This window comes from Pteropus medius, unplaced genomic scaffold (genome assembly GCF_902729225.1).
Source record: "Pteropus medius unplaced genomic scaffold, Ma_sr-lr_union100, whole genome shotgun sequence".
Lineage (NCBI taxonomy): Eukaryota > Metazoa > Chordata > Mammalia > Chiroptera > Pteropodidae > Pteropus > Pteropus medius.
In genome coordinates this window covers 16,200,079-16,226,731 of record NW_024347791.1, presented here as the reverse complement: position 1 = coordinate 16,226,731, position 26,653 = coordinate 16,200,079, and the positions used below count along the sequence as shown (strand labels likewise).

General features: G+C 35.7%; 1 protein-coding gene across 1 annotated transcript in view; it reads left to right on the top strand.

The window, feature by feature from the left end:
• CDK14 (cyclin dependent kinase 14) overlaps window positions 1-26,653 on the top strand; it is a 503,580-nt gene that overhangs the window by 412,730 nt on the left and 64,197 nt on the right. Inside the window, exons 13-14 of the mRNA XM_039878136.1 lie at window positions 5,492-5,631; window positions 10,957-11,100. Coding sequence (XP_039734070.1) covers window positions 5,492-5,631; window positions 10,957-11,072 — 256 coding nt within the window. The 3' untranslated portion in view covers window positions 11,073-11,100. The remainder of the gene's footprint in view (window positions 1-5,491; window positions 5,632-10,956; window positions 11,101-26,653) is intronic.

Here is a 26,653-nt window from a genome sequence, read left to right as displayed (position 1 = left end):
TGCCACTAAATTCTTTCATCATGGAAAGAACTTCTGAAGTTTGTATTTCAGATTAAAAAAATAATAATAATCCAAGAAAGAATGTCTGAAACATGAGAAGAAATATGATTTCAATAAATGATAAACAAAGGTAAACCTAAATACTAATAACAATACCAGTGTTTAATCTGTGTCCTTAAAGAGCATAGAAAACAAGAGATAAACTATTAGATAATAACATGAGAGATGGGACTGTGTCAGCAGAATTAAAGTGTCCTGATGTTCTTGTATTGTTTGGCAGGAGGGTAAAGATAAAGTTTAACTCTAAACTTTAAATAGTTAAAGTTAAAAGTTAAAAAGTTAAGAAACCATTCCCTTGGAGAACTGAGGGTGAAGGTGTAAGGTGTGGAAGTTCCTTTTGATATCTTTGATGATAAAAAAAAAAAAAATTAAACCAACTTATTCCATAAGAGGACACCATTGGCCACAGATTGGGTGGTCCTGTGGCATCCTTGGCTCCATATTTATTAAATTTCTGAAGGGCAGTGGAGATTATTGCCAGGAACACGGTATAACCTCTATACAGACAAGTGAAACTATAGACATTCATTACTATTCCACCAAGAAGCTCCATAAGAAGGGTTAACTAGGGCATAGGAGGACTGAATTAAAATCAGGAAAGCATTTTACAAGAGTTCTGACCTAGATGGGCTAAACCTGGGGGAACTTCCTTTCTACCGCCTCTTTACTGGATTAAAGAGATGCTACTGTTTGTTGAGAGGTTCATTTCACTTCCCATTACTCACAGCCTCACACTCAAAGCACTGAGGATTTCAAGTGCAGTATATTGAAGTAGACTTCAGTTTCTTTACATCATTCTTTACATCACTTCTGTATTCTGTATTTCAATTCTTCATAATCCTATCGGTTTTTTTTTTTTAGCTAAATTGGCTCAAATGAATGAACCAATCTTGTGAAGTCAGACACAGACAGTCCCACCTGTGCGACCTTAAGCAAATTTATAGAGAAACTTAAAAAGTATAGCATTACCACAATAGTAAGGTTATATGAAGCAACTTACAAAACTGCTCTCGTGGAGCAAGAAGGTGTCAGGTTCTGGACTGGCCATCTGATGGTGCACTGCCATTCAACCAGACTGCTTATGTCTTGTAAAAACGAAGTTTCTGAAGAACCTAGTTGTTTCATCGTTGTCATCATGTTGCAGGTCTTGGGAGAGCTCTAATACTTGTTGCCCTAGCATTAATTGAAGGTAGAATGAAATATAAGACAAAAGTAGAGTAGAGCTAAAAGTAGTCAACTTTCGTATTTGTAGAATATTGTCCTAAAATGCACCTGCATGTCAAAGATACCAGTAGTCATGGAAATTACCATTGCAGTCAATAAAACTGGATTTCCAGATGTTACTGCCTTGGAAATGGAACTAAGATGGGATCCAATTTATCGAAACTATTAACTAACATGTAGGCTTGGTGAATGATAAGTGTAATGAAGGTTTCATAGGAATATTGATAAGCAGTTTTATCAGACCTCAAGCTTGGCAGAATTTCAGTCTCTGTGTTTGGATTATGATCAACCTTTTTAGAAACATAGCAGAAAATTCTTGCTGTGCAGCATTTAAAACATGCTTATCGTTTTTATCAATTGACCTTTTCTGAAACCATGCAATACTGAGTTATAAGTCTTCTTCAAATCTATGCCCATGCCAAAATCTTGTCAAACTATAAGAAATTTAGAGACATTAGGTGCCAAAATACCCAGCACAATATTTGTGTGTTTTTAATATCACACAAAATTAAAATCTCAGGAACTATGAAAAATAGATCGTTTGTGGTTTACCCCTTCAGTCATTTCAAACATTGATAGTAGGACATATATGGCTCTTTGCCTGCTACTTTTATGTTTCTATCTCCCATACTTAAAACGATGTACATCATGTTTGTGTAACTACTGATTTTGTTGGCTTTTGACCTAGTCTTTAAGACGATTTTTTAATGTCTTTCTATAAATCTTATTTTGTACACTTATAAAAACCTCGATTTTGAAAATCACAAACCTCTAGTGGAAGAGTTCATGTAAAACCCACATTGTACAGAACCACTTATCTTTAATGTCTACTGACAAAACATCTTAAAACTAACTTAAAGTTTGCACTTTGGAGTGCAACTCAAGAGAGGGCCTGAAAAGAGAGTGGGAGTGAGCTATTATTTTTGCAAAATGGTTTGCTTGTCTTGTATAGGACATATGGAATATGCTCTTTAATTTAGTAAATATTTTTAAAGGTAGATATGCTTTATTTTTATAGCTAAAATAATTCTTAATCATAAAATTTCTGAAAATTCTGTAATTTTCCCCATTTTTATTGGAATTTGTTTGCCAACTTTTATTAGAAGTATGATTTTTTCCCTTCTCTCCCAATCTTTTTTTGCAAAAAAAGAGAAGTTAGTGTCTACTAATGAATTCAGCAGACACCAAATATTTTATATTCCTGTTGAGCTGTGTAACTTAATATTTGTATACTTGACAATTTCTTATGTAATTTATAAAATGATGCTATGTATTGACATTAATTCAATCATATGTTTATATTGTCTGGAATATATGATTATAGTTCTTTGGGAGAAATAATTTGTCAGTGTCCACCAGCTTGTAAAAATTTAGTCTGAGAGTTTAAACATTGAAATAAATACTTAAATGCAAAAAAAAAAAAAGAAGAAGAAAAGAAAGAAAAAGTATAATCACTAAACATGTGGAAATGAATATATAACTTCTAAAACAGAAGATGGAAATGTTGAATTTAAAGCTCAATCCAAAAGAAGGCATAAAAGCAAAAAAAAAAAAAAAAAAGTTGTAAAGCAGATCAAAATAGAATGCAAGATTAAGATGGTAGCAGTAATTCTAAATATATCAGTAATCACAAATGTAAGTGGACTAAATTTTATTCTTATACAATGGGAGTTATTTAATTAGATAAGTATTAAACTAAGCTGTATAGTTTTATGAAAGAGACACCGTAAAATTATGGATATGTAACATTAAAAAGTAGGATAACAAAAAGTATACCAAGCAAATATCGAACAAAAGAAAGCAGGGGTCATCAAATTAATATGAGAAGAAAACTTTATTAAAGATAATAGGAGTCACTACAGAAGGATCGATGACTTAATTTATCAAGAAGAGATAACAGTGCTAGATTGTTATGCATTTAATTACTCAGTTTTAGAATATATAAAACAAAAATTGATGAAATTACAAGGAAGATTTAAAAATATACCATCACAATAGAAGAGGGCAAACAACCATTCTAACATTCTCATACGGTGCACTTATGGCTTGAAGAAGAAGAAAAGAAAGAAAAAAGTAATCACTAAACATGTGGAAATAGAATATATAACTTCTAAAACAGAAGATGGAAATGTTGAATTTAAAGCTCAATCCAAAAGAAGGCATAAAAAGCAAAAAAAAAAAAAAAAAGTTGTAAAGCAGATCAAAATAGAATGCAAGATTAAGATGGTAGCAGTAATTCTAAATATATCAGTAATCACAAATGTAAGTGGACTAAATTTTATTCTTATACAATGGCAGTTTTTCACCATAAAGTCTATCTACCTCAAACTTTGCATTTGATAGTTTAAAAATGTTAATGAGAGTTTATAATAGTGAGAGTGTCTTAGGAAGAAGGAATAATTTGGATGGCCCTGGCCCCTCTTAAATAAAAGGGGAAAAAATGATAGAGAACTTGGAGAATGCCTCCTTTTCCTGCAGACAGATTTCTCTTTGCCAGATGGAGACATTTAAAACCAATCCACTGATCAGTTTAAAAAACAACCACCAAACAAAAAACAGCCATTGCAGCAGCCAGACACTGAACCTATCTGTGAGACCTTCACATGTGGATATAGAGAGAAGGTCTCTTAGATTGGACCTTTGGAGTAATATTTTTCCTAGCTCTTTTTTCTTTTTCTTCCTCTACCCAAATCCTTTACCTCCTTTCCTTTTCCTCACTCCAAATCCTCCCCACCCCAATAACAATTTTAAATCAATACTAAAGGGCTGCTTGAGAAGGGGAGTTGGGGAGTTGTTGGTCATTGATGAAAGATGTGTATTGCCTGTGTGTTTACTGCTTCAAGGCTTTTGAACAAATACCCACTGGTAGGTACCATTTTCTTCACAGTCTTTTGGCTGCTCTTAAGAATCGCTGCATTTACTTCACCTTGTTGCAGAAACTCAGGAATCTGTGGGTAAAGCCTTTAGAAACAATCTGAGAGCATCGTAAATGCAAACCATTTTGTTTATTTATTTAAAATTTTTTTTATTTCTCAATTATAGTTGATATTTAATATTAAATTGGTTGCAGGTATACAACTATACATAGTGATTAGACATTCATGTAATTATGAAGTGATCCTCTTAATAAGTCTGGTACCTACCTGGCACCCTACATAGTTATTATAATGTTATTGACTATATTCCCTATGCTGTACTTTACATCCCCCAAGCCATTTTAGAGTTAATTTTGGATGGGTTTGAATCCTTTTTTGACCTGCTAATTAAGCAATCTACTACCTTCTCTGACTCCCACTTAGCTTCCACTGCTATTAGATGGGAACAGGATTGCCTTATTGGACTATAATAAATGAGAGAGTGCAAAAGCTAAGTAGGAAAGTGCTTGACACATATTCAACTATCCATTAATGGTAGCCATTATTAGGAATACTTTTATTATTATGTTAATTCTCCGGGCTTATTTGCACTGAGCAGTGGAATAGAGAGTCCATGAAAAGCAAGGCTGAGCTGGACTGTGTGGTCTGCTACCCATTTGAGAGTTGTACCACATGGAAGACTTTACTTCCCTGCCTTTTTGGTAATCCAGAGACACATATTTTCTATCTACTGTTGTTCTAAAGGTCATCTTGAATTGATTCAGCCCCGTTATGGTTTAAGCATATCCCTTTGTTAACCTGCATGTTAATATTCTGATTGTTGACATTTGACAGTGTACTTATTCCAACAATTTTAGATTCAATCAATGTAAGAAAATGTGAATTCTTAGAGAAAAAGTAACTTTAATAACTAGAGAATTTAATAGTAGTTTTAATTCTCCTAGGTATTTTGTATTAATTTTCCTATAAGTGTTTCCAGATGTATATGCAGTACATAGATCTTATGAACAAATTCTGGCAATTATTTGATAAATTATTGTCTGAAATTTTCTACCTCTGGACCTAGTTCAAACCTGAAAATATCAACCCTTTGCTTATAGCAGGGATAGTTTAAATCAATGAGACTAAGATTAAAGAATAAAAGCCAATTCAGAGCAACAGATACTCTAAGAACCGAGGTGAATTCAGCTTCTGTTTATTTTCAGCAGGTAATTTAACTTGTTTTCTTGGCCAGGAATAAATAAGACCAGAAAGGTTAGGCAAGCCTTATGTCTTATTTAGTGACTTTTCATGTTTGTTCTGATTTCTCTATTTTGTGCTTATGTTTTCAGGCTCAGCTACGTGAATCATGCAGAGGATCTGGCCTCCAAGCTCCTACAATGTTCCCCAAAGAACAGACTATCGGCACAGGCTGCCTTGAGCCACGAGTATTTTAGTGACCTGCCTCCACGGCTATGGGAACTGACCGATAGTGAGTAGGACAAATCCACAACATCCAGTCAAAGCAGGGACATCATTTTAGCATCTTTGTGTAACATACATGTAAAGAGATTAATATGTTTACATGTACATGTGTAAGATTATGTTTGTATATGCAATGTGTGTGTGTGTGTGTGTGTGTGTGGAGGGAGAGAGGGGGAGAGAGAGAGAACTAGAACACGAGAGAAAGGGATTGTGTGTGTATATATTTAGTGGAATCCTGCCATTCGATTGCTAGCTTACCAGACACAGGAAGAAAATGGATTCCTTTTTTGCTATCTCTGCTCTGCAGTCTGCAGCTGCATGTCTTTGTATTTGATTATGTGTGTGTCCCGCAAAAATGATCTGAGCAGTCATAAAGGAAAAGGAAAATATGATTTACATATTTATGCATACAGTACTGTTTAACTGGCTGCAGTACAGAGAAGAAATGATTCATTCCTGTTTGATTCTCAGCGACCATCTTGATTGTAACAATAACCTTAAAAAGTGCTGCTATGCAGTGAGCTGACGAACAGAGTTGGCAATTGGTTAGTGCACTGAATTGACATGTGAGAACTGAAGACATGTAATTCGTTTTAACTACAAATGCTCTTGATATTCATTCAGACAGATCTTCTCTGGATCTTTTAAAACAAAACACATTCCTTGTTTTGCTTTTACAAAAGTGTTCATATTTACACAGCCTCTTTCAATTACATTTTAAATATTTGGGGGAGGATTTATGGCCGGGATGTTCTCATCTTTCTTCCAAAGTGTGAAACAGAATTCTTGTGAAATTTTGCAAAACACTATTGCAGTAAGAGCATTTTTTTCCAATGGCAGTACGTTCTTTCCATATGCCAATTAGAGATACTTCTCAATTTCATTCGAATTGCCTTAAAAATCAAAGTACTGCCTATATACATAGGCATTTATAATATTCTTATTAATCCTTGGGGATACATCACTTACCAGGTACATATATCACATTATTTCTTTAATCTCTTGGACTTTAGACTTTTCCTCCCATTGTAGTATTGGATTCTCCTTGACAACAATTCCCTTTATTTTGGAATTAAGTCCTAAGTAACAATGCCTCTTGGGTATTCCTACCCTAAATCTTTTTTTGATAATCCCACATTTAATTTTAATTACTTTTTTTTACCCTAAAGTAACCATAGATATATTAATCCACTACTTCTCCTATGTTTAGTAAATCTTCTTTAACGTTTCATATATTATCAGCCCATATTTATTTCATATTCTGCCCTACTTCCTTTCTAAAATTCTAGCCACTGCCTGTTAAAACACCTGTCCACATTAAAAAAATAACAAAGGTGAAATCCCTATGGAAAAATAATGAATTGGAGACATATCTTCCTGTACTAAAAAAAAAAAAAAAAAAAAAAAGGGCTCATTAGTTTATGGCTCATCAAACTCAAACATATGATTTGTTTTCCCATTTATAACTTGTAACTCGATATCACTCCTCCTTAGTGACATCTCAATCCCATCTGACTCCACGATTGCATTTAAGCCAGGATTTTGATGGTCTGTGAATCCTGAATTCTGTAGTAGTACTTTTCTGTTAATATGGACTTATTACCCACTTGCCACTTAGTTTATCAGCCAGTGGTTAAATCCAGTTTCTATCAGTAAGTAAATGCCTACACATTATCACTCGGCAGCAGGCTGCCATCGGAGACAGCCTTGTCCCCATCATTAACAAGCACAATGTATGCAGAACACCAGAGGGGAATTAAAACCACAAAAAATACCTCAGGGTGGTATTTTTAATATGAGAATTTAATTTGTAATTTCACAGATTAAGAATTTTGGCTGCATTAATCCCTTTATCAGCTCACAGCAGGCTATTTGCAGAAGCGTAACCATAAGGCGATATTCATTGGCAGAAACACGTCTTTGCATAACGTTAAACATCAGGAGCAGTGAAACCTTTTGAAGGGGGGAGAATAAAGATGAAAAATCATTATATTTTTAAAGCAAGATTCTACTAAATGCCTCTGGTAACAATTTTGAGTTACAGAAATGCTATTTCTGTGTCTAGTAGATAATCATTATGAAACATAAATCCAGTCACAAGAAAGGACAATTCCGGTATTAAATACTACAGTCATTTCCACTTAGAACAACGTGGTAGTCTTGGTAAACATGTTTACAAAACAAAGAATTCTGAGATTTTGGAGACTTTTTGGAAACTAGTTCTTTTAGGCAACATGACTAGTTTTGGTGACTCTTATCTAGGTTAAAATTCTGCAAACTGTTTTTAGAAATTCTTAAAATGCAATTTTACATTAGTATGAAGTGTTGTAAAAGTTCACCTGGTAAATGGCTGTAATGTTGACAATACCCTCGTGTACTTCTTTTTCAAAGTGATTTGGTAGCAAGTCTACCTGGGAAGAAGTGTTGCAGAACCAGTAAATGGATTGTCTTAGCAACCAAATCATGGTTTAGATTCATCAGTTCCAGGAACCTCACTGCATTAGTCTGCTCAGATTGCCATAACAAAATACCATAGACTATTGGGCTTAAACAACAAACATTTATTTCTCATACTTGCGGAGGTGGGGAAGTCCAAGATCAAACTGCTAACAAGTTGGGCCCTGGTAAGAGTCTTTTCCTGGCTTGGCAGACAGCCACTTCACTGTGTCCTCACACGGCAGAGGGACAGTCATTTAGATCTCTTTCTCTCTTCTTCTTCCTATAAAGCCACTATTCTCATCATGAAAGCCCCACCCTCATGACCTCATCTAACGCTAATCACTACTACCCCAAACCCTATCCCAAAATACCATCACAATGGGGGTTTAAGGCTTCAACATATAAAATTTGGGAGGGACACAATTCAGTCCATAGCACTCACATTCTTTAAGATAACTCGTTGCTTTTTCTAAAGAATGTCCACAAAAAGAAAAAAAAATTGCAAGCAGAAAACAAAACTGGGTTAAAGGAAGAAGAGTGGAACGAAAATAAGTTCAAAGTGGACTTGAGCCTTCTCGGCTACTAGAATATATCGGACCCTGTGAGAAGAGTGTCAAGCGTCGTCAGAGTCTTGGCTGTATAGAGCACCGCAGTCATTTCATGGATTATATAAAAATGAAGTTGTATACTCATGCCAGACTTATTGGCTTTGAAAGAACATATAACAACATAATATCTTTCTTTATTGTTCTGTTCCTTAAAATCTCATCAATTTACATAACACCAAAATTTAGAAGCAATATATTTGTGTGCCAGTGAGGCAGGAATTTTAAATTTTCAAACAAGAATAATGATACAGTTACCTGGGGATCTGGCAGTTAAAGCTGGCTAATTCTAGTGGTACCCTGTCATTCTCCCTCTGCCCTGAAACCCCAGCAGCCTTGCCCCACTTCTTCACAAAGATTTAATTGCAGGGAAGTAAACGGAAGGCTGATTTAGAAGAAATTCATTACTTTTTTCAAATACACCACAGGGCATTCTCCTGTGTATACTATCAAGTTACATAAATTATTGAAGCCGAACTACCCTTGTCAAAGTAAATGAACAAAATACACTTCATAGCGCAGAGTCCTTGATTTTATTACATTCATTTGCTAATTCACAAAACTCAGATCTGCAGTAAAAGAAGGCCAACAAATTGGTGCAGTGCGAAGAGCACTGAACTGGGAATCAAACCACCTGGATTCTAGCTTCGGTTCCGCTGTTAACTAGCTGGGCAACTTTGGAGAAGTGCCTGGTGCTCTGTGCGCTTCCAGTTTCTCATTTAGAGATGCGGTGATCTTCGAGGACCATTCCAGCTATAGTGTCTGCAAGTTTTCCTACATGTTCCAAAATATGCCTTCTGTATTATCCTAAAACAACATTGTACCATTAATGTAGCCCCATGCCATCTTTTTAAAAATAAAACAAGCACACCCGTTTCAAATCTATTTAATTTGCCGCCTCCAATTTCTAGACTTCCATTATCTCATGAATCCTTTTGAACCAGAGTTTTACACCCAAGACTCCAAAACTACTGTTTTCCAGGTCTTTTCCCAGCCCTCATTTGATCGATCAGCGGAATTTGACACCATCGACCACCGCCTCCTCTCAGGAACATTTACTCACTTGAATTCCAGAACAAGACTTTCCCATGGTTTTCCTTTTGCCTCTACCTTTCAGACTCCTTCCTGGATTTCTCCTAACCTGCCACTCCTCTCACTGTTAGAATGCCCTCGGGCTTAATCCTAAATCTTTATATCTACATTCATTCCTTAGAGCCTAGATGGTATCATCCAATCTTGTATGTAAACGAGTTTTATACATTGACAGCTTCCAAACGTTTATCTCTAGTCCCATCTTTCCTAACTCCAGATCGCATATCCACCTGACTACTCAGCATCTCCCTTTGGCCATCTCATAGGTATCTCAAAGTTAATATTGCCAAAATTGAGCTCCTTATCTTTTCCCCCCCAGACTTGCTGTTTCTGTAGTCTTCCTCTTGTCCATACATGGCGATGTCATTCTTCCAGTCGATGGAAGTTATCTTTGACTCTTTTTGTCCCACCCATACCCAGTTCTTCCACAGACCCCATTGGTGTTACCTTCAAAATATATCCAGAATCGCGTTTCTTCTCACTTCTCTGCTGCTCTCACTGTGCTCCAAGTCACTCACCGTCTTCTTTCACCTGTGTTTTTGCAGTAGCCTCTTAACTGCTCTGCCTGCTTCTCTTCTTGCCTCCTGAGAGTCAACTTTTGCTGTTTGTTTGCTCTTTCTATATTTCCACTTCCTCTTCCTCTAGATACAGATATGGCTTGCCCTCTCATTCTTTGGGTCTCCGTTCAAATGAACCTCATCAGGGAAGCCTCCACTGACCTCTTTCCACCCTAGGACTTCCAGTTTCTCTTCTCTGATTTCTTTTTCATCATAACGCTTACTACTAATTGATAGATTTGTTTGTTTTCATCTGTTTCCCCCAAACGGAATCTACAAAAACAAAATTTCTTTTTGTTCTGATTTATACACTGCAGGATGCCAAAATCCTAGAACAGAGTGGGGCTCAGTAAATATCTCTTCAGTGAATGAGAGAATGGCACAAAGAAACGGCAAAATATGTTTTCATCAACCGAGCTGTGGTTCTGAGGAGAAGGCAGACTATCCTGTCATATGTGTGTGCAAATATGTGTAAATGTGTGTGTGGCTATGACCACGTGACATTCCAAAGACCAGCACATACCATAATGTTCCATGTGCTAGACATCTAAAATTGCATCTCAGTATCCATCTTTAAAAAGAAAAGATTATAAATACATCTATAAATACATAAATGATAACTTTTCATTATGTCCACAGTGTCTTCTATTTTTACCGTCCCAAATGTACGATTGCAGCCAGAATCTGGAGAAAGCATGCGGGCCTTTGGGAAAAACAATAGTTATGGCAAAAGTCTATCAAATAGCAAGCACTGATGAGTACAACATTCTCAAGAGAGCACAGGTAAGGTGATCTACTTTACTTGCAAAGTAATATTGAATAGATATCAAATAGATCTTTTAAATGAAATATTTCAAATTTATTTTTTCTGAGTATCTTATGAGTCTCTTGTGTTCATTATGACATTTATCACAGATTCTACTGAGGCAGAATACAGTCAGTCATTTCCATATTTTCAGGCACTACTGGATTCTAACCAAAGTTGTATTTCATTTATGTAGTCAAAAGCAAACCATTTTAGTCAGAAGCAAAACATTTTAACTATTCATATAATCTTCATTGAGGTGAGTAAAAAGTTAATCTTGGGCTATATCTAAGCCACAGACATGCTTTATTTGGCCTGCACAATTTTTTAAATTATTTGCTTTCATTTTAAAATGTGGAGATTTTACACAAAGATTTCTGGCTTTTCTGGAAAAATCAGCAGCTCTAGAGAGATTGTGTTCACATTCCTGCCAGAAGTTCGTGTGTCTGCCTGAATGGTGGCTGCCTCCCTTGGAAAGGACATGGCTCCCTGGGTTTGCTCAGCTGCCATGTGGGCCACTTCACCCATTTCTGATTCCTGCCAGGCCCCTAGTACAGACCTTATCATGGTGAAGTTTTGCTTTTTTTCCTATTCGATACTTTGACCTCTGCTATTCTACAGATAGGAAACATAATCCAAACAAGGTTATGTCTGGGCATGTCAGCCCGACCCACCCATCACATGTGCTTGACAGAAATAAGCACAGGACGGCTACTTCTGAAAAGGCGTGTCTCTTTTTATTGCCAGATGGAAATGTATAGGTTTGTTGGAATTTTATGCCCCTGTGTATATGTTCTCATTCAATGTAATATAACTCTCTGAAGCAAAGAGAGAACAAACATTTTTTCAGGGAAGGCTTTTTTTTTTGGTTTGTCCAAGTGAATCGGAGGATGTATACAGCATTGGAAGAACTCCTCTTTCTTCTCCTCTCTCTTAATTTAAAATATATTAACAGGCTGAATTGGCAGCATGGCAAAGAGAGCAAATTAATCTGTCCACCTTGTCTTGTGGGTGACTTGTCAATACCTTGAGCTATGTCTGGACTTAACTTTTACATGCACTTAGTGTGGGGGCCAGTTTTGGCTTCTCAGGAGTATGGTGGTGATTTATGAATGATTGGTGGTAAAAGATTCCCAGATTAAAGATCGTGTGCAAATGCCAGTCAGGAAGTGTTACTAGTGAACTCTCCACTTTGTCCCTAAGAGTCTTCATTCTTCGGGTTATATCTCCCTGTTGGATAAAAAGTTACCTAGAAGCACAACTTTACTCCCTCGGTAGCATTTGTACTTCCATTCTGAATTTCAGTTGTTCAGACAAAAAATGGGGCTGAGGTTTTGACCAGTTACCTCCTGGTTCTGAGAAGGGTTTTAATTCATGAGGGTTGCAGGCATATGCTTTTTCAAGTATTTAACCTGCATTACCATAATGAGGGCCCCTGGCTTTATAAATCACGTAGCCAATTCAGTAGAACCAAACAAAAAGTAGACTTCATTTGTGCCTTCTCCCTCATATACACATGCACACAAGTAAGTCTGAATTTTAATTGCAGGGCTGTATCCTTTCTTCTCTGCTCTTTTGAGCTCTCTCTGACCTGAGCCTGGCCAGTCGAAGCTGTTAGAACGGGTTTCAGGTTAGCTTCTCCTTGTAAAATCAAATCAAGCTGACAGAACAGAAACATTGTCTATAAAGTCTCAAAAATTAATTGAAAATAGATTTTTAAAAGGTGCTCAGAACTGCAATCATCAGTATTTGAAAGCCTTTGAAAAACTGTATTTTCTTTGCAGCATATTTTTTTAAACTAATTTAAGGTTATATCTGCACTGTGGAAGCTCTTCCTATAGAATTATTTGGTAATAATACAAATATTTTCTCTATGTATTTTTTTTTGTCGTTTTCACATCAACTTTTAAAGCTTTAATATCGTTATTGTTTTTGTTGTTTTCTTCCAAATCCAAATACTTCAGCTTGATTCAACATTATATTGATGAAACATCTAAATTTTTCTTTTCTCAGAAAAGCTTCAGGGAGGCTGTTTTCTAAGAATTTTCTGTCAACAGAAAAAAATTATTTTAATTTCTCACCTTTGTGGGTTTTAAATTCTAATCAAATGGGACCATCTTAGAGATCAAATAATGTAGCCTATATATTGTCCTAATATATCCTGTGCAATGGAACTTATTCTGACCAATAGTTGAATACAAATTATAGACATTATAGAGCAAAAAGTCTACGTAAGTAAGGGCATTCATAGAGAAAAACTGGAATTCCCTAGATTTTGATGTTATCGATGAATTGTTTAGAGCAAGATGTGGCATCTTAAAATTTCCTCAAATGTCTCAGTTCTTTGTAAAGCCCAGAAAAAATGGGGAGGAGAAGAAGAAAGACTGAAGGCCCAAATAAGCTAAGACTAGGCTAAGGCTAGCATTTCAACCATTTCTCTGAAGAGATACACCGAAGGAAATATGGAAAATGCATTATATCACTTCTCTTTTTAAAATGATCGAGGTCTGAGTAGACAAAAATATTTCAGGTCCTAATTTTTCTCCCATCCCTCAATGCCAAATTGTTTCTTTACTTGCATACTAGGTCACTTCATTATTTAGTTAATAGTACTGGATTTGCATAAACTGGCCTTAGTGGAAAAGCTAATGAGGACTATTTTTCTTTGCAGCAGAAAGCAATTTTGTTTTCTGAGTCCTCTGACCAAATTAAATGCAAAGAAGACCACACGCACCAAAGTTAAAAATGGAATAGGTGTCATTAGATGATCATAATACTGTGCTTCCTACATTTTGTTATCTCTAAAGATGTTAAAAGACTAAAGATTACATAGACTGTCCCCATTTTTTTGATCAGCGTTGAAGGGTAAGACGCTCTTAAACGTCTGAAAGAGCCTTAAATGTACATAGAAGTTTTCCCCAAGGAAAAGTCTAGAAGCTATGTTGAATACCATGTCTAGTAGTAGCACTTAAATTTGCATACAATGATACCAAACTAATTTAAGGTTATAAATTAAGCTTAATTTTCCAGTTATTCTTTTCTTTTAATTAATTTATTTTATGTATTATGGTGACATTGATTAACATAATCCAATAAGTTTCAGGTGTATAGTTCAACAGCAAGTCGTATACATATTGCATTGTGTCTTCACCACCTACAGTTAGATTTCTTTCTGTCACCACATATTATTCTCAACAGACAAGAAAGTATAGTCATTCTGTCTACTTCTCTTTTTGCTGAATATAGGGAATAAATAAGAATGGTGTCTAATCTTTTAGACAGATGTTTTATAATTTTTTCTGAAATGATATGTGCTCATGGTACATCTCTTTGCAGTGAATCAGCCTGGTGAATTCAGACCCTCTTCAATTTGTAATAAATATACAGCTATCTGTCTAGTGCATGAAAAAATTTTATTTGGTTCAAGTGCAAGAAGGTTTTTTTTCTTTGCTTTTTTATTATTATTTATGCCGACAGCACCTGGTCTTCCTAGGTGGTCTCCCATCCAAATACTAACCAGACCCTACCCTGCTTAGCTTCCAAGATCAGACATCAGGCTTGTTCAGGGTGGCACAGCCGTAGACCATGGACTGTGGCTCCACTGGGGCATGAACCCAGGACTTTCTGCGTGTAAAGCAGACATGCTAACCGCTACACTACGGAACTACTTCCTCAAATGCAAGAAGTTAATTGTATACAAATTTTGGTTACCTTCTCCTTGCCTTATCACATATTCTCTTTGCTAATCAACATTATTTAAGCATTACATGACAATAAAAAATGTGTTAGACTTTACCTACTTGATTTAGTCATCAAGCAATAATTTCCTACAAGTAGTATTTACCCAGATAAACAGGGTAGAATGCATAAATTACTTAAGAATTTTAATTAAATAAGGTTAAGGTTTTTTAAAAACCCAACTCCAAACAGGACACATTGCTTTGGTGCTCAAGACTCTGGCAGAGCCACTACCTGAACACTCAGGAGCCAGGGGTTCTCACATCCTGGGGTGCCAAAACGCCTCCCTGGGGAGCTTTTTAAAATCCAGGTTCCTGGGGTCCATGGATCTGCATTTTAAAGCTCCCCTAAGGATGTTGATGCAGGTAGCCTTTGAACCACACATAATGAAATATTCAGTAAATATTCAAGAATTATGTATTTATGGAGTAAAATGATCAACCTGTTTGAGTCAGGACTGGATAAAGACAAACCAGGAAAATCCATCCCTCGTCCTCCCTTCCCTCTTTCTTAAGGAAGAGTGGAGTTGCGTTGTCTAACAAGGTAGCCACCTGTTGCCCTCCTCCACGTTGTGACATCCTGGCAGCTTACTTTCTGTCTTCGCATCAGCTAACATTGCTTTCATCTTCTCTTCCTCTCATGGCTTCTGCTGACTTATTTACGCTTATTCATGAATCCTGCTTATTGTCGTTTCTCTTTGTCTCTCTTTTTCTGGGGCAGACTACTGCTGAGCTTTTTTTTTCTCGGATTCAAACCCTCCTCGATCAGCTCTGATTGGTGTAGTCATCATTACGAAGTAAAGGGTAAGACATTGAACAAGGCGGTTAGGTCAGTCACCTCTAGGAACTGCTGGTTGACTGTTGACGACCCTGGGTCAGGCTTTGAGCTCCCATCCCGTCAGCTGAGCTGTGAACTGGGTGGCCAACTTTTTCTTAAGGAACCCCTCAGAAGAGGGCTCTGAGTTTAGCAGTCTCTGAAGCTTCTATGAAGCAAGCAGCATAGCCAGAAGGTACCTTGCATGGCCTGTACGCTACCAAGGAAAAAAAATCAGACCAATACAGAGGGACACTCCAGTTTTAATGGAGTAACAACATCCTCATTGTGTAACATTTTTGACTAAAGTTCTTTCTAAGCCATGTTGCATTTTCTCAACTATAGACTCAAAAAGTAGATAATATCAATTAGTACTTATCATAATGTAATAAATTCAAGTGTTGGATCTAGCAGGAAGGCTTCTGATTTTTGTCTGCAAGAACTGTTATTTTCTACATGATCCTGCAATTTTTTCTTCCTATCAAACACCTACAATTTTATTCTTTCTGTTGTCTCATGTAGTTGACAACAATAGTTCTGGAAATAACAGGCAGAGGGGGAAACAAACAGTGTTTCTCGAAGGTTTCATCTAAAAGAATCCCTGTTTTTTGTCATTACCCCTTCATTGCTGCAGATTAAAAAATAACATCTTATCTCGGAAATTGACAGTGCTTCAAACCACAAATGCATAATACATGTTACGAACCCGAACTCCGAGTTGAGAAGAGGCTGGAATGTTGTTTAGTTTCCCCTCCCCCCTTTCCTTAAATTCCTCTCTACCCTGGAGAGGCTATTATCTCTTCTAAACTCTAATTCAAATTAGTAGACTATGGAAGTTTGTCTCTTCTTTCTTCTCTTTCCCTTCTCTGCTTCTCTACTTCACCCTTTCTTTGACCTGTGATCTGTACCCGCTTCATCACCAACAACCCCATAAATGGGTTAGCAAAGAACTCTAACGCTTTTACTATCTAAAATAATCTGCTTAATTATGTCCTGGGGTTGTCACAAAGCAGAATGAACATAAAGTTATATATATCATGCTTCATCTAGAGTGCTTTTTACAGTATTTGATGTTTTTATATTAACATAATTTCAGATTTCTAGAAAAGTTGCAGTAGTACAAAGAATTCCTAATACTCTTTACATACTTTCCCCAAATGTTTACACTTTATCATATTCAGTCATTTTATCATATTCTGCATTTGCTTTATCATATTCAGTGATTCTCTCTGCCACACACAAATCTGTGCACATGCACGTTATCTTCCTAAACCATTGTTTTGACTCACATGACACTCCATTACCTGTAAATATTTCAGTGTGTTTTTCTTAAAAAGAATTCAGAGTGATATTTTTCAATTAAAAAAATGCAGTTTTTTGTTTTTGTTTTTGCTTTATTTGCCCTTGCTTTTTCTTTTCCCTTCTCTGATTGGGAGTTTTTAAAAGCAAAATGGCTAAAAAAGAAGAAACGTTTGATGCTCCACAAATTGGTTCATCAGCCCACGGATGCTCAAAAATTGGCTGTATTTTTGTGATTCAGTGTTTCCAGGTCAGATAAGCTTTCAAAGTGGTGGTGGGAGTAGGGGGTCATGGGAAGTGTACGGATAGCACTGCAACTTCCATCTTCTGTCTTTTTAATACCCAAATTAATTTCTTAGGGACTATTTAGCCAGCAGCATAATATTAGTGAAGCTTTCTTATAAATAGTGGGCATAGGATGTGATGTGGCTAGTAAGCGAAATATCTATTATTAGAATGCTTAGCCAAACTATTATGAAGTTAGCAGTCACATATAACAAGTAGTTCTAATCAGTCAGGTGCTCTATTTTTCCTTTTCATTTAATGTTGATTCTTATGAATTTGGGATACAGAGGGAATCGTCTGTGCCCAAAGTGCACTGTATTGTATTATTAATACCAGGATAGCAGCTGAGTCCCACTAGACAGTCTTTGTGGTCTGTAGATACTCTAAGAAGTGTCTGAGCATAAAAGGAGGCTGTTTGAGTTGAAGTAGGCTGATAGTCTGGGATGACATTTGAATGCATGGAGGACAGTGTCTAAATGACAACGTCGAGAAGGGAAGGCAAAAAGAAGCTTGAAACTATTCCTATTGTCCTACGGACAGTCATCACTCCTCCGGAGATATTCCTCACATGGGAGCTTTGTCTGGGTAGAGATGAGGAGTGGAATCAAGGAGGGGTAGACACCGGGGCCCTGGGACAAAAACCAGGGATTCAGGTCCTTAGGCACATTAAAATTCTAGACAGACAGCAAATGTAATGAAAATCACAACCCAAATGTATTTCAAGTCTAACAAAGTCAAACATTTTAGCTAAATTATTACAAGTATATTTAACAAAATGTTTGCAATACTCCGAGATGCTTCTATGAATAAAGCTTTTAAGAACATCAAATCAGTTGTGCAGATGAATAATTTACCAATTCTCTTTTGGAATTTAGGATAGCTATTTCCTTTACCAGCACACACACACACACACGAACACATACACTCTGTTCATGCACACAGCCAAATAGAATAAATTTGCAACAGTCCTGGAGTCGTTAGGATAACATCGTAGGTTAGTCAAAGGATTACTTAAAAACAATACAAAAGTTAGAGAAATTGATGGAAATTTATTTTATAATAAATCTCTCTCTGAATGCCAAGCATGGAATCAAGTACTATGCTGTTAACTTCCATAGTTGGGTGAATTTTTTCTCTTTAAATTATCACCATTCTTTTAATGTAGTTTGCAGTATGTATAGTGCTCTTGGATTTTTAATTGCTCTGGATTATCATTTTCAATGCAATTAGTAAAATGCCCTCAATTGCATATAATAATCACCGTAAATGGGGCTATTGGCCTAATTACTATAAATGAGGAAAGATCTGTGATTATCATGTGCAATTAAATCATGTACAGTATTTATTTTACATTATTACATACAATGGTGTAATGATTAATTATATTGCATCATTCCTTGGTCAACAAATCTACTTTATATTAAGATACCTAGAGTTGTGACCCATTATCAAAGATCGGTACCAGCTCTTTCTTCTTAAAGTAATTGCGTTATTTCGTGGCCTGAGAACCTGCTGAATAAACTGTGCACAAGCAAAAATAAATCTGGAAGGAAAAAAAGAATTTTCCCTCCCTTAATTAAGAATGCGCACATTATTCCTATGTTGTCAGTGTTAAATCTTCCTTGAGCCAAGTTCCACCATACCTGTTAGTTTTTTATGTAAATGTATAAAAATCAACCTCCCTAAATGATGATAACATTTAAAATATGCCTGAAGGGGGGAAAAAGGAGGTCTTTTCTTCAGTGTAGCAAACATGATAATCACCCCTAGTTTACAAATGCACAGTTAACAAGCTTATAGCACATAATTAATTCTGCAAAGGATGCTGTTTGACAGAGTGGGATTATGAGAATTGCATATTGATAGTGGCAGGAGAAATAAATCTATTTTCTCTACGTCAGGTAGGCTGTTCTTGTGTTCTTTAGAAACTGGCACATCTCAGAGGTGTTGCTCTCAAAATGATCTCAGGATGGAAAGAAATCAGTAATTACAGAGCCAAGCATTCAGTTGTGTCCTAATTTTCCCACCAGTTTTTCAGTGTTTCAGCTGCCTCAGAGACTTAAAGTATTCTCATTAGGTAGCTGCAGAGGCAAGCCGCTTGCCTACTCCCTCATTCTCTCACTCGCGTTTCCTTTTTTTTTTTCCATTCCCGCCTTGGGAGTGACTGTGAAGATCATTTGCTGGAATGATTGGCAGGTTAGAGGATTCGATCAGATGAGTTCCTCTTAGTGTAGGTCAAAAAGGCTAGTTAGCAGGAGCTGTCGAAAAATGCCAGCAGCATTCGAAATGGGAAATGTCATGACTTCGAGGCAGGGGGTGCCACCTGGAACAGAAAGCCCCCAGCTCATTAGCAAGTTACAGGATGCGGGCTTAACTGGAGGGAGCAGAGAAGGAAAGATAATACCCAATAGAGAAAATGATTGTGAAGTGGAATTGATTTCATGTATAATTTGTTTATCACTAGAGGGGACAAATGCTGTCCTTCTGACATGAGCAGAGGAGTGTGGACTCTGAATGAAGCCACTTAGCATAATCTCCAGGTTGAGCTTTGGATTTAAAGAATCCAAACTTCTTTATTCTTAACTGTGGAAATGATCAGGTCGTGTTACATTAATTAAAGCTGACATACTCTCAAATGTTTTATCTGGGAGATTGTGGCAATTCGACAGAAGTGGATAGAGATGGGCAACTTTAGAAAATAAGAGGGATTTTTTTTTTTTTCCTCTGCTAGTGTGGAAGGCTAGCTCAGTTGCATACTGAATTATAACAGGGCTGTGGTTAGCTAGGCTGCACAAACCAAACAGAGCTGCCCATTCCTTATTCAGTATCATTCATAGAGGAGAGTATTTGCCCTTTGGGAGATTTAGATCTAATCCATGTAAAAATAGATTTGTGTATTTTAAAATATGACTGTATCATATTTGGGTACAATGTTAAATTTTAATCTGTTTTTTTTTTTAAGAGGAAGCTCTCCAATTTTATTACTACCTAGCTGTCAGTTCATCTAGAATTTGATATTTTACCATAAAGTCAACAACTTGCAGTAGCCATGTTTACAAACAAAACTAAGCTACAAAGATGTTTCTATAGGCAAAATTAATCTGTAAATCGTAAAAAGAGAATGTAGTAGCAAAACTAAATAATATGCCTAGGATGTACTCAAACTAAACTCCAATTTAAAGGTTCCAGTATTTTTACAATGTATTAAATGGGCTTTAGTGTAAAGCCTTTTTCTACATAAAGTCCATCAGAAAATGTTTTTTCTTTTGATAAGAAACTTTTATGATGTCATTTATCTTTTACTTGGAGATCTTCATTTGTTATTTCAAGTCACAAATGCCACAACTGCAAGTGTTTCTGGCTGAACACTAAACGATGTTTACTTAGCATCCAAGTTTTGGTTCAAATATATATATTCAAAATGTCTTTGCTTTGAGTTTCTCTTTTCTCTTAAATACTGAGACGTTTTATGAGGCAGTTATGAAATAGCCAATGCTTGTTTTATCAAGCAGTCTCAGACTGCTGTCTTCAGTGAATAGGAATCTTAAAACCTCCTAGTCGAAACACTGGTGGAAAATTCATTCTGTTCTGTATTCAGCATAAAAAGCTTAGCATTAAGCTACTGAATATAGCTGTCAAGATATACTGCATTAGTTTTATCAAATCTAAAAATTTAAACCAGTGTGAATCCACTCATCCCCTCATTTGGAAGTTTTATTGTGTGGTCCAGAAGCTGGCCTTTGAAAAAAAAAATTACGAAATGCTGTTTGAAATGGTTCATCAAAAGCTAAGATTTTTTTATTCTTCCACAGTAACTCAATTTGTTGATAACTGACAGATTTATTAGGAAAGAGAATAAATCAACTGTTTTGAGAGAAAACACTGTCGAGAATTTTTTTAAAAATAAGAGAATTGGGCCTGGTTATGTCCAAGTGGATTTCTCAGTTTTAGACTAGCTTTAAGTAAGATGCCCTTACCTGTCAAGATGAGCAGGTCAGAGGTGTGGGGCAGTCAGAGTCAGAGGTGAATGAGGCGTTCGTTCATGGCTCGTCTCACTGCCCACCTTTTTCTCCATTCCCTGCCCTCAACTTGGCCTTCTAAAGTCTGCACTGCATTCATGAACTACACTATCTTCCTCACAATTAATCTCTTCTCCGTTAACTAGAGTACTATCTCATACATATTGATATTCTTTTATTTTATCATTCTTTGTGAACCTTTCCTCAACTCTATGGATTGAGTGACCTGTTGTTAAAAGTTTCACCTTAAAATTTGTGGGTTCCTCTCAGATAAGTTCCTTAGGTTCCAAAGACATGACATCCTTATAATTGTCCTCTATATTAGCAATTTTCAATGTGTGATTCATATACCCTAGGGATCCCCAGAGACCCCATGGGATCAAAACCATTTGCATAATAATGTGAAAATGTTCTTGGCCTTTTGCAGTGTGTTGATGTTTGTACTAATGGTGCAAAAGCATGGTAAGTAAACCTGCCGGCTCCTTAGCATGAATCAAGGCGGTCACTGGTACTAAACTGTATTCCTAGGCAGTTTTCTTTACCACTTTACAATGGTAATTATTTTTAAAAGCCAGTTTTACTTAATAATGTCCTTGATGAAGAAGTTGAAATTATTAATTGTGTTAAATCTCTCCTTTTGAGTAAATGTCCTTTTTAATATTCGATGTGACTAAATGGGAAGTTTGCACAAACCATCTTCACTGTGGACCTAATTACTGTGGCTGTCTCGAGGAAAATCTTTGGTGCAGTTATTTGAGTTGCAAGATGAACTAGCATTTTGTTTCGTTTTGTTTCCTGAAATGTGGTTTTCACTTGAAAGTATGACTGACAAAGATATGGTTATTTGAACCTGAATATCTGGCATTCATTTTCGCAAAAATAACAAAAAGTGAGTCTACCACCCAAGAAAAACAACTCATAGTAATTGCCACCAATAATAAAGCTTTCAATAGAAAATTAGAGTTTGGGGAAACTTTAGGAGGCTCTTTTTGGCACTGTGAGCTTGACAGTTTCCCAAACACTTTTCAAGTGAGATGGGTGGCAATATAAGCAAAAGGGATTTTTTGATATTATATAGTTAACTGTGTCAACATTTGAAAGACCTGCATAACTCATCAAATCGGTGTTTTCCAAATGGCCAATGCATAATTTAGAAAGTCACAGCATGGATAAAATATTCACTAAAATATGACCAATAGAAGTTAAAGTAACAGAATGCAGAGATTTCATTGATACGGTTTCAGATTTCCCAGTGCAACTGACCTTTTAGAAGCTACCACTTGTTGAGTTTTGTACTATACAAAAATATATATCCACAATTATCTGAAAATGCTACTAAAATACATTTTTCTTTTCCAACTACATATCTGTTAGAGGCCATATTTTCTTCTGTTGCTTCAACCAAAACAACATATCAGAAAACAAATTGAATGCAGAAGCAGATATGAGAATCCAGCTGTTTCTATTCAGCCAGACATTTAAAAGATTTGCATAATTGTAACTCAGTTCCACCCATCTCACTAATTCTGTTTGGAAAATATAGTTATATTTATTGAAATAATATTTGTATGTTAACAATGTTACATGTAATGGGTTTATTTTTTTAATGAATTAAATATTTTAAATTATCAATTTTAATTACAAATATGGTAAATATCAGTAGCTATAATCCATATAAACAAAGCTCTTGTAGGGTACTCTATGATTTTCTAAAGTATCAAGGGTCCTTAAGAGCAAAAAGTGTGAGAGGCACTGCTCTATATCACTAGCGCTATGCGTTAACTCTAATATGCTAATTATAATTATATTGTGACATTTTCCCCTTTGAATAAGTTACTGTTCACTGAATATTTTGCTTTTGCTATATAAAGTTATTCCAGTTCTGTCTATCGAATCAAATATCTTAGTTTTCCAGGGGATACAATGGATAAAATCCCTATTCTTATGTTCATATAGATACCATCTGTAAATGACAATAGAGCGCCATTTCCTATGCCTTTGATGATTAGTGGACCAAGTCTTAAAAGACTTATGCTATATACTAGTTGTTTGGGCTTTAGCATTTCCTTTTTTATATACGTTTGGTTAGAACTTGCGTGGAGAGGCTCTGACTACATAACACTAAATCATCAGGCCATTTCATGGCATGTTTATAGGTCTCAGGAGGACTTTCAATACAGCGCCCTGATCAGACTCGCGTACATTCAGCTTCTTTCAGGAGCAGGAACTCAGGTCTTTCTCTGCCCACCTACTAGGCAGTAGCTCATGGAAATGGCACATTTTAGATTTCAAAAAAGTAACTACTCAGCATGAGTAGCAGTCAGACTAGGGTTGTGAGATTCTTTTTATTATTATTATTTATTTTTAAATACTTTTAGATTTATAGAAGGGTTGTAAAGCCAGCGTAGAGAGGTAGCAACTTCTACTATTAACAACCTTTATAACCACAGTACCTTTATCAACTTAAGAAATTAACACAGGTACCATACTATTAATTACACTACAACTCTTTTTGTAGTTCACCTATTTTCACTCTCATGTCCTTCTTCTGTCCCTGGAACCCATCCAGGGGACCACATTACATTTTATCATCATGTCTCCTTAGTCGCCTTTGTTCTGCAATAGCTTCTCAAACTTCTCTTGTCCTTTATGACCTTGATGCTTTTGAAGAATCCTGTTTAGGCAATTTTATAGAATGTCCCTTATGATGTTTTCTCATGGTTAGACTAGGGTTGTGGGTTTTAGAGTAGAATACCACCAAGAATGAAGTGCTCTTCTCATCACATCATGTCAGGAAGCACATGATGTCCACATGACTTATCACTGGTCACATTGACTTGATCATTAAGTTAAGTCGGGGAAGGTTTTAAAGCCCACGTGGTATCTAGAAAGTAAAGTCAGAGAGGCAGGAAATCTGGGGCAGGTTCTTAATCAAATAGAAAGAATTCCACATGAGTTACTGAGTTTAGGACAGGACGCCTGATGTCAGAATCGGAAGCGAGAGAAATGCCACATTTCACTATTAAATCTCCATCTTCTAATATGGCACATAATTTATGACCATTGAATATTTTTTAAATGTTGACTTAATTAGTGAATATCGAACTAACTCACCATACCATAATCTTCTGGGTTTTTTTAACAAGTATTTTTTGAGTAGCTATTATATATTGGTGTTGTTCTAGGCAGTAGTAAATAGATAGTTTTTAGCTTCAAGACATAATTTAGAAATACAGATATGAATGTTTAAATTTCAAGATAATAAAAGCTACAGTAGACATTTGCACAAATCTACATGGGAGGACAGATGAAGTAAAAATTAATTCTACGAGGCGTGCTTGAGTAGATTTCACATAGGAAAATATTTTGAGCAAAAATAAGGAATTATATTTTCTGTGGGTTTGAAGGAGGAGAAAAGGAGTATTTTCAAGGAGAAGAAACACCGAGAGCAAAGCCATGTCACAAAGTGTAGCATGTTACTTAGAGAATGGTCTGGTAAAGCTAAAAGGCATGGGGTGGGGGGAGAATGAGAAGAGATGGGACTGAAAAACTCACTTAAAGCTAAATAGTAGAGTGTCTAGAATGATAAGCTAAAGAGTTTGGATTTTAATGTGATTACCCATAGGGAAATATATATGACTTCCTGGTCAGACACAAAAGAATCAAAACATCTTGAAGCTGGGAGAACCTTTAGGGATCATGTAACAACCTTGAAAGAAGATGTGGTATTTTTTGCTTCCTTTTGAACTTCCGATTATGGTAGATCATATCTTGAAAGTAAGTAAAGAAAATACATAAAATTTCATTCAGTTTTATATAACATAATATTAGAATATTAGAAATTAAGCCCACGTTTACCCTTCTCTTTGGCTGAAAACCTATTCATTCCCCAGTCTTGAAATCTTGGGTATAGTTTCATATTATACAGTTTTCAACATGTACATAATGCATTTCTCAAAAACTTATGCATAAATTATTTTAGTTGAAAGACTATGCCTTCTTTGTTCATATTTTTTTGTAAAATAAAAAATGACCCCCTTATAACTTAACTTTTGTGAATATGTAGAATTTCACATATTAAGATATATTGACATTTTTTAGGGGAAATGCAAAAATTCAAAAAGGAGATAACTGGTTTTCCAGGAATAAAAATGTAACACAATTTTTGAAGTTGAAAGAAATGTTAAAGAATATAGTTACCTTCATGGTCTTACTTATAATGAGCTCAGCATTCAGTAAATGTGCAAAAATGTTTTCAGTAATAAATTCATACTGACATTTACAAACTTTGAATTCCTATTAGAGTTAACTCTACTTTTCATGCACACTTTTGCATAAATACAAATGAACTGCTAAGTGTTTGGAGATCTTAAAGTGTCTAACCAATTTCTTAACACCACGTAATATTTACTAAATAACTTTTATGATGATGATGATGATGATGATGATGATGATGATGACAAAGAAAAAATGTTAAAACAACTAACATAAGACAGATTAAACATAAATTATTTAGAGTAGACAACTTAAATATTTTTAAAAGGAATTAATTGTTGAGTAAAGTATACCAAACTAGATGGAATGTTCTGCAGCCTTAAACATTATAGTAATAAAAGCAAATAAGAAAGAGAAATACATGTGATGATGGGGAAAAACTTTAATATTCTGCTTATACATATAAAGTTTATATGTAAGGAAAAACAGCAAGGGTGATACATTAAACTGGCATATCCCTGGTTTAGCAGAGAAAAACAGTTTTACAAATTTTATTGTATAATTAAGGTAGTTAATTTATAGTGTTATAGCCATAGTAGGTTCTCACTATAATTCCAACCTCAGAACCCGCTTTGGATGGACCCGGATTCTTCTATACTGTCTCATTATCAGACTTTGTCTGTAGATAGTAGTGTATAATAAAGAGTCAAATGCCAGCTAAACTTATTTACAACCACAGAATATTTCATAAGGTGACACTTTATTTCTGTCACTCCCGAAAAATACTGATAAATTATCACTAGAAGTAGCAGTGTCCAGATGATAAAAGAACAGCATAGAGATATAACAGACAAAAGCAAATAGAAAAGTTAATGCAAGTACATCAGAGTAAGAATATGGGTCTCCAGATTCTATCCCTGCTGCTTAAATCAATACATTTCTCAAACTCTGTTTTTTGAATCTTTTTTATTGGAACGTTACCTTCTTTCCTATGCCAAGACCAACTGCGCAGTGCTGTGTTGTGGGTTGAGAGAATGGAGACATTACAGAAAAGCCATGACAGTTTTCCGGTTTGATCCACTTAACTGTAAGTCAACAGCTCATGGCGAATAGAAAGTGTTCGAGGTAAATAATTTCTTTATTACCTCACCTCATTTCCATA